This window comes from Protomyctophum parallelum (assembly GCF_964188405.1).
Source record: "Protomyctophum parallelum genome assembly, chromosome: 15".
Lineage (NCBI taxonomy): Eukaryota > Metazoa > Chordata > Actinopteri > Myctophiformes > Myctophidae > Protomyctophum > Protomyctophum parallelum.
In genome coordinates, this window is record NC_139710.1 from 51,174,671 (window position 1) to 51,184,670 (window position 10,000).

General features: G+C 41.2%; 1 protein-coding gene across 1 annotated transcript in view; it reads right to left on the reverse strand.

The window, feature by feature from the left end:
* zmiz2 (zinc finger, MIZ-type containing 2) overlaps nucleotides 1-9,798 on the reverse strand; it is a gene marked incomplete at its 5' end in the record, with an annotated part of 43,985 nt that extends 34,187 nt beyond the window's left edge. The window contains 2 exons of the mRNA XM_083783562.1: nucleotides 910-934; nucleotides 9,711-9,798. Of these exons, the coding sequence (XP_083639688.1) occupies nucleotides 910-934; nucleotides 9,711-9,798 (113 nt within the window). The remainder of the gene's footprint in view (nucleotides 1-909; nucleotides 935-9,710) is intronic.
* Nucleotides 9,799-10,000: the final 202 nt, after the last annotated feature.

A 10,000-nucleotide genomic window follows, 5' to 3' on the forward strand; every position in this document is an offset into this window, starting at 1 on the left:
TATGCCCTTCTTAATTTGATTGGCTCGAGCTAATCTCATTATGACATACAACATTGCATATCAAGACAGTTCAACATACATACAAACTGTCAGAAGAATACTCTTTTTGTTGAATAAATATGTGGTTTCTAATTGTGATCTCGTATTGACAAAAATAATGGTTGTGATTTCAGCTTTTCCCCCCGCCTAGAGGCAATAATTCATTTGCTGTGAACATTTCAAATTAACATCCGCGTTAAGTTCGAATAATGTTGAGACTTGAGAGGCTTGATCCTAGAACGCTTTAAAATCTGCCCAGACAATCCTAACTCCACATGCATCTCACACACACACACACACACACACATGTATCCTAACCCCACATGCATCTCACACACACACACATGTATCCTAACCCCACATGCATCTCACACACACACACACACATGTATCCTAACCCCACATGCATCTCACACACACACACACATGTATCCTAACCCCACATGCATCTCACACACACACACATGTATCCTCCATTATATTTACTAGCCCTTACGTTGTGAGATATTTGCCCCCCCCCCGTGGGGGGTACTGCGCCCGGTGCGTTTTTAATGTGTCAAATCGAAAAAAGGGCTTCGTTAAGACCTCCATATTCATATGGTCAATGCCTGTGTGAAAAGTGGGAGTGATTGGTGCAGGCAATGAGGAGATAAGGCGGTGTTTCTGACAGACAGACAGACAGACAGACAGACATTGTTAGAATTAAAGTATGATGATGATGATATTTCAGATAACACATTAAGCAATAAGCACGTTGTACAAACGAATCAGCCATTGTAAATTGTGTTAGGCATCATCAACCAGTGTTGTTTTTGGCAGCAAATTTTGATTTTAGTTTTAGTCATAGTCTCTTGAATAGTTTTCGCTTACCAATTCTCTATCCGGGACGAAATACCTGAAAATGACCACACCCTTTTAAAAATGGCCGCTAGTTGAAACATAACTTCTAAACCGTACAGATTTTCTGAGATGCTCAAAATGTTCAGAATACTCAATAGACCATATGCACACGGCGGGCATCTTTCCACAAGTTAATGGCAGGGTGGAAACTAGCCACAATTTGTCATTGACAACCCATACATCTAAACAGACAAAGTCCTATAATCTAATTGTATTAAAGGGATTGTGACATTAAAAAAAAGGTTTTGGAATTGTTCTTGTTTTTTTTTTAGGTTTTCTAATCTCAATTGCACCCAAAAAACATGAACTTTTAACATTCAGTAGATTTTCTGTGATCTGGGGTTTTCTGGCTCAAACAGGTGCTCTGATTTGCCGGCAGTAAGTGACATCACTTACTGCAAATCCCATATATGTCAATGGGATTTGCCAGCAGATGTCACTGTTTCACTGTGTTGCCTGTTTTCATTGTAGCTCAAAAGACCCAAAAAACCCCAAAGAAAACTTCAGACCACAGAAAATCCACTGAATGTTCAAAGTTCAGGTTTTTTGGGTGTAATTGAGGTCATAAAACCTAAAAGAAAAAAGAAAAATAAATGAAAAACCTTTAAATGATGTCAAACTCACCTGTACAAAAAGCTTGAATGATGCTCTTTCTATCTGCAAAGTGGTTGTTTCATAGAAATCCAACATAGACATGTTATGAGCTACTTTATGTCAAGAAATTCCTTGCAGGTGTCAGAGTTTGGTGTCAGGTGGTACAGGGGCCATTGAGTGATTATTCAATGAGCGCTTCCTAACTCCAATACTTAGAAAAAAATCACCTGCAAGGAATTTCTTGACATAAAGTAGCTCATAACATGTCTACCGTGGATTTTTATGAAACAAACACTTTGCAGATAGAAAGAGGATAATTAAAGCTTTTCGTACAGCTGCAATGTTGGCGAGTTTGACATAATTTAATACAATTAGATTGGACTATGTCGATTTGGATGTCTGGATGTCTCAGAAAATCTGTAGCTCCAACAGTTTAGAACTTAGAGCCATGTTTCAACTAGCGGTCATTTTAAATAGGGTGTGGTCATTTTCAGGTATTTCGTCCCGGATAGAGAATTAGTCATAGTTCCCAAGTTGTTCGCGGCGGTCATATTTGCCAAGAACAGTTGAGAAATTATTCTCTCTTAAATGAAGTACATACATATCTTAGCCAGGTCCTCTAGTTCCTTCCTATAACACTTTAGTCTAGTTTTTATTTGTTGACGAAATTGTCAGTATATGTAGTTAGTTTTAGTCATCATAGCTTCGTTTTTATTTAGTTTCCATTTAGTTTTCATCGGTGGAAAAAGGTAGTCGACGAAATCAACACTGGCATCAACATCATCGCTCTCTTTCACACCCGACGAGCACACTGCTCCCGGGACGGGCCTGTCTTTTTGTGTTTGTCCTGCACCCGCTGCACAACCACCACCAAACCGGCTTCAATGTATCCATTTTCACAACCTGACCCGACCTGACCGGCTGTCATTACAAGACTGATGCAATGTTTTCAATGGAAAAATACAAAGGCTGTTATTTTGTGAGAAAAATGGGGTGAGATTCAAGTCACTCCTCTTGACCCGACAGTGGCTGCCAACAACAGATTTAAACCAATTAGCCCAAAGGAATAGGTCTAGTCTAGAATAGAGGGTATGCATGTGACATCATCATCATACCCTGAAGGTATGCGGGAACGCCTACCGAGTGGGGAAAAAACTACTTTCTGGCCATGACAGGACAGCCCATACATCCAAACAGAAGTCCTATCTGATTGTATTAAACGATGCCACTGCCTTGACTTTGCCACTCACTTTATGCATGCACGTACCCTCTACAGTCGAAGAAGAAGACTAGTCTAAATAAACAATGCATAAATAAGACACGCGTAAATGCTCAGGCTATTGTTATTGTATGTCATCTCAAGTTGTGTGAAAGAGTGAAAGGGAGCGAGCTGGCAAATGGGAAAGGTAGATAAAAAGAGTTGTTACAACAACTTTAGGCTATACAGCTTTAGCACGCTCTCCTTATTGGAGAAAAACAGCCTTTATGTTTATGATGATGAAGGAAAATCAGCTTCTTTGCCTGCGGTAGTCAGTGTGCCAACATCATCAGTCCGTTTTGTATGCATGTAACGTACAGAACTTACCAACAGCTGTAGCATAGTGTAACACTAACACTACACACTGATGCTGTCGTGTTGCGCAGCATGACATGCCATGAAAAAGCACACACTGGGCTGGAGCCATGTTCCCTACGCCGGCTTTGCGGGGTTCTGGGCAAAAACAGCATTAACCCATTCTGAACGGGCACCCATTTTGGTGTCGGCATCATGTTATGCTTTAGCTATTGAAAAATAGCAGACCTACAAGCTCGTATCGCGCCACCGAGTGGCGCGATACGAGCTTGTAGGTCTGCTATTTTTTGAAAAATCGAAGAACGACAGACATTTTTAGAATCTGATCTCAGGTCAGAATGGGTTAATCAGACCAGTGTGTGTCCAGTGGAAACCTCGTATGAATCTGATCTCAGGTCAGAATGGGTTAATCAGACCAGTGTGTGTCCCGTGGAAACCTCGTATGAATCTGATCTCAGGTCAGAATGGGTTAATGACGGACCTTATTTACACCACTAAAGTCCACTATAAAGTGGAATCTCTGTTATAAGGGGGCTAAATCTCTTCTCCCCTCCTCTCATAGACTCATACTGAAGAAAGTTATGGCAGGAAGTTCATGAGGAAGTATTCACAAAAGGGAAAAGAAACTTCCGTTCTTTGTTCTGATTAATCTAGCTCAACGCATTTCTCTCGCGCACGCACACACACACACACACACACACACACACACACACACACACACACACACACACACACACACACACACACACACACACACACACACACACACACACACACACACACACACACACACACACACACACACACACACAATGTTTGTCTATATTTTGTTATAGTGAAGTGAAATATAATAATACACTTGCTGTGGTCTTAAACCCCTCTTCTTCCATGACTGAAATGACTGAAATAACCGTTTATAATGATAATAAAAGATGGTTATCAAAATACGGCTAAATGAGTGGTCAATAAGAGCAAAATACACTATATTAAATAATATGATTAATATATCATATTTATGCATGTGTTATAGACCTGGGTTACTAGACGTGGCAAACTAAAGCTACACAATACACAGATGATTTCTGCAATTTCGCACTTAAATCATAAACCAGACAGAAAGCATTAGGCTTCTGATTCAGGGTAAGCCTGTCACAATGCTTACATAATCGCTTAATCGCAAATTGAAGATAAGATAATCACAATTATGTCTGTATAATTGTTTCCAAAGATTTTCATATATTTTCAAATACTGTATATTATATGTTATTAAATGTCAGTCCATTCTTTGTGTATGTATTTCAGTTATTTGTCATATCTGCCTTGTTCAATTTTTTATTTATATATTCCAATGTATTAAAAATAACAATAATTTCAAATCATAATCGCAATTAAGAGAGACAATTAACACGTTAAGTAAAATGGCATGATCGTGACGATAATTCAGGGTCAGTTGCACCTCTTCACCTCACTGGCTGTGTGAAGTGAAAAGAGTAGACAACAAATCAAACTACACACCTGTCTGTTGACATGGCAACCAAGGGGAACTGTGATTCACCAGAGAGAGAGAGAGAGAGAGAGAGAGGAGGCGGAGGTTGGAGGGATAGCGAGGGGATGAGGAGGTTAAAAGCAAGAGAACAAGGTAAAAGAGAGTGGTGAGAGAGAGAGAGAGAGAGAGAGAGAGAGAGAGAGAGAGAGAGAGAGAGAGAGAGAGAGGGAGGGGATGTGTAAGTTGTGGATCAGACTAGAGCTGTACCGATACCATACTTTTTACCTCCCGACAACGATACTTACACAACTTGCGTATCTGTCGATAGTCTTGATACAGAGTATCGATCCGATACCAACGTGTACTTTTCAAAAGTCCTTGAAATTAAAAAGTTTGAGAACTACTGATCAAGGAATAAATAAAAATCACATTAATAATTGTTAAAGTGCAGCTACAAGTTAGTAAAATAATAATGCAAATAGTTTACAGTCGTGAAACCTCAACTGAAGCATTCAAAATGTTACTGTAAATGAAAAGAAATCATCATCATCATGTGATAAATTACGTGGTATCGGATTGACTGGCATAGATGTCACATCTATGCCACATAAGGACCCATCAGATACAGGCTACAGGGCCCAGAACCCGACCTGGGGTCTAGACTAGTTCATTCTTAAACAAATCGATTAAATTGATTATAAAAAGTAATACTACAGGTTATTATAGGTGAAACGTAAAAAATGGCTAACTTTTAAAAAGAAAAATAGAGAATATATAGCCAGTAGTCTACAAGCTCACGTGTCACATCATGACTAGTAGATCTGAGATTTTTCACAATCCAGGAGTCAGGATACAAATTCAAAAAAAGTAGCAGATCGACATGCTCAAAACGAGTCACTTCGCGCCACGTTTTGAGCTTGCAGATCTGCTGCTACTACTACTGCAAAAAGTTTCAATATGCCACAAAGGTTGACACTGACGTGACTCAACGTTGCCAACTTGCCTGTGGCAAGTTGGCAAGTAAATAAAACGATCTGGCTTGTGGAGTTTAAATAAAAGGATCTGGCTTGTGGAGTTTAAATAAAACGATCTGGCTTGTGGAGTTTGCTTTCAGGTTGCTTGACGGGCAAGTGCGTTTGAGAGGGGAAGCCAACTGTCTTTTTCTCGCTATAAACATAACACAAGAGGTCTGTGGAATTTAAAATAAGTCATTATTGTAGAACTATTGAGATATTATTTTGCATTGAGGTGTCCATATCTCACAGCCTCAGAATAAAGTAAGTAAAGTAGTTACAGTTTTACCTATCACAATTTACTTTTTGAGCAAGTGGGCATGACCGTTGGGGCAAATCAGAACATGACCTGTACTTGCCCCTCTGAGACCTTAGTGTCAACCCCTGTGTCAGCAACAATATTCAAGTGAAATTCAAGTGAATATTTTGTGGGGAGAAAACGACCAGCCACTAACTGTGTGTAAAAGTGCTCCACTCCACCCAGTTCCCTCCACAGCTCTGTAAAATAATTAACTTATGCTAAGGGGTGGGCAACTTTGACTCCAGGGGGCCACACTGTTGGGTGCACTTTCCCCTGTAGTATAGCTATAAAGTCTTCTTCCCCTGTAGTACACCTAGACAGGTCTTCTAACCCTGTAGTACACCTAGACAAGTCTTCTGTAGCCAAATTATTTAACCCCACTGTTTTTCTGTGAACATACGTTTACTGTCTGCTACTAGTATTATGTATATTAGTATTATAGTATTATATGATCTCTTGTATAGATGGAATGCTTGTATAGATGTGACATCATCATCATACCCAGACATTATGCAGGAATGCCTACTGACTGAGTGGCAAAAGCCGACTTTCTGGCCTTGACAGCCCATACATCCAAACAGAAAAGTCCTATCTGATTGACAGCCCATACATCCAAACAGAAAAGTCCTATCTGATTGCATTAAACGATGTTAAACTCACTTTGCCACTTGATTTGCTTGCCACTCACTTCATGCATGCTCATATACCCTCTAGTATTGAATGTTTTTTATTATGTATCGATTAATTGAATACACAGGATCACAATGGAACGAAGCCCGCTTCAGGGCTTTTTTGTCTTATCCTTTTAGCATTGTATAACTGTACCTCTGAGTCTGTACTTATTTCATACTGTTATTAAAGTATTCAATCAATCCTGTAAACTCCATCACTCAAATAGCCCACAATAGTCAGACATGTATATGGACATTAATTTAAAATGCATTTAGTGATACTTCTATTAACTTTATGAACTTTGATACAAATAGCTTAGACATAAAACTGCAATACAAATTAAAAGTACTAATTACTAGTAAGTACGAGTTGTAAATTAAAAATTAAATAATATATCAGTATTGAGATAATGGGGGCCATCCTTGGCCCATGTATTACAGACATTGGCTGTGAAGTGACTTGCAAACTCCATAAAAAAAAAGGTTAAGAGTATGAATGGAACCAAATGGACCCATATGATTTAACTGTGTACCTTTACTACCGTTGCAATTATTGCTACCAACCACTACAAGCACGAACTACCACTGTCCACATGTGGTACCTGAACACAGATACAATACTCCTTAAACTGGCAGTTTGCAAAAGATAGATACTGAAGGAGCATCAAGCATGTGCTGGCGGAACATGATTAATTAAGTCCTGAAGAAGCAGTTTATTGCCGATAATAAATGTGCAACTTGCAAATTAAGTAAAGTAACTCTGCATTGGCACCTTTAAACTTTATTCTTTGTATGCCGTTGTATTTGATTTCTCCATCCATATTAGTATTTCTCGTAAACGAATTGTTAATGCTTTTAATATGCTGAAGCATTCTGAACGGGTTCTTGCCTTGTTGTTACCACCGCTACATGCTATCCATGCCTGTGTTATTACTGGTAAAAAGCAGCTATTACGCTACCACTACCGCCAGCTAACGAGTTTACCTACACGCCACTGTTTACAATGGCAGCGGGTTAGCATACCGTTGCTTCCTGCTAATTAGCACCAGCGTGCTAACGAAGCGGCTAAAGGGGAACCAGACAACGCGTGTTCGTTCCGTCTGGACTCCGTCCACCGCCACGCCACTTTGCCCCGAAACCAGCCATACATAAACTCATCACAAATGGGAACGTGAAAACCAGCTTGTTAGCTCACTTAACTCGCTATTATATATTATATATATATATATATATATTATATATATAGCCTAGCCCTGGTGGGACGATACAAAAAGAAAACATCGAGGGTACGTCCGTGACGTCACACGCGCCGTAGAGGAAGCCCCGTTAAGATGCACGGCAGGCAGAGCCATTTTCTGGACTTTCACCACGGCACATCGCGACGTCACGGTCGCCTCCTTGGCGGCGTATTTATCCTAGGCGGCCTAGCATTAGCATTTTAGACTAGCGGGCTGTGTGTGTGTGTGTGTGTGTGTGTGTGTGTGTGTGTGACAATGGAGGCTAGTAGCAGTTAGCCACCGCCAATACGCACAACAAGAATGCATTCTCACTACACCGAGGTTCAATGGTCTCTTTCTTCACTGGTTTCCTTTCAACCACGTCCCATTAAAACAACCACAGACGTTCCCATTAGGCCCCCAACGAGGGCGAACCCCATGTTAATCTGTTCTCTTTTCTCCGACCTACCTCCTTCTTCGCTTCCTCCGTGTCCGACTCCTCCGACCGACCAGTACTACAGATCCAACAAGCTCCAGCTCCTCTTCTCCGGATCATTAATCACCGCGTTATCGATGTTCTTTATTGATCAGTTGTTACACCACAAACCAGGATAGATTGTCCAATATGTCCCGGTAATGCCCTGCCCATGGAGAGCATACATACAAGCCCCGAGAGTGGGAAAAAAAACTGGATTTCTTCTTGCCCCCGCTGGCCAGCCCAGCTAGCCTCGAAACAGCAGCTAGCAGCTCCTCTGTGTGGTCCCCTATTATCCTTCTTCAGATCTTGTTCTTCTCACCCACCACCATCCCCTTGTTCTTCAGACTCTCCCAGTGCAGTCTTTAATAGCCCTCCTCGTACAAACCGACTACCGAACCAGCAGTACATTTAGCCATCTTTTAGCTCCTACTTTTTCCTGTTTTGCATTGCACTGGGGGGAAATAAAACATCTAATGTACAGAGCTACTGCAACTGTAGACTGGAGCTCTCTCTAGTCTAGCTCCCTGCTCCTGGTAGGGAGAGAGGGGGAGGGGGGGTTGGGGGGCAATGAGGGGGGGGGGGGGGCAGAGTGATCATCCAGCATAGGAAGATTATTTCTTTGCAGATTTCAAGAAGAAACCATTGTGCACATAAGAGATTAGAAGTGTGAGTCACTGACTGACTGAATCACCTCATCATGAAGTCATCAAATTCAACTAATTGGAATTGGAAGTTGATTGATTGAAAATGTTATTAACAGATTGCAGAATGGTATGCCGTTCAAGGGAAGTACAGGTCAATACAAAAACTGCTAAGAGGATAAAACCAGAAAAGGCATGTTAATAAGACTTGTTTACATCATTGAATGGACCACAATGGACTTCCACCACCTAACCACCTTGGGCTACATCCGGCCATATCCAGTTGCCGTTTTCAGCCCAGAGTGTTTTTCGTGCAAAACTAATTCTTGGGATGGATTCAGAATCATGAAAAACCCGTCAGTTTGACCCGTCACATGCTACTAAAAGCATGATGACATTTTGAAAATGTTGCCTTATAGGTTGTTAATGGTGGTGGCAGTACGGATTTGAACACTGTGGTGACCCTGATGGATTTGAACACTGTGGTGACCCTGAAGGTCGCCGGCTCGGGCACCCTATAGCCAAATCATTACTACGTAGGCAAGTTAGCATCCGGCAGTTTGTAAATGCTGGGGGGACCCATACTCAATGCTGGGGGGACCCATACTCAATGCTGGGGGGACCCATACTCAACATTTCTAACATAAAACCTTATAGGGTACTCAAAATGTCCAGGGTCACAATGGGGCTCTATGGGCTAACGGGTTGGGACGGGACCCACTGCTCTACTGGGACAAGCGTCCAATTATTAGAGACACAGGGTTAGACATATCATGTCTCCTGGGGGACTGTCCTACGTGTCTGTGTCTCCTGGGGGACTGTCCTACGTGTCTGTGTGCTTTTGGTGACGATCTCCCAGCGTGCCAGGCTGCTTCCTTGGCACATAGCGGCTGTAATTTATTCATGATGATGATGGGATCACATCAAGGATTTGTCTGCCAGCGGCACCAGAGCACGATTAGCCTGAAATAAATACACATAGGCTACAACTATATAATACAAATGTGTAATAATAATAATAATAAAACCTTCCTAGTCAAATATTATCGAGGATCTGTATTTCTAAAGAATGTTAATGAGCAATAAT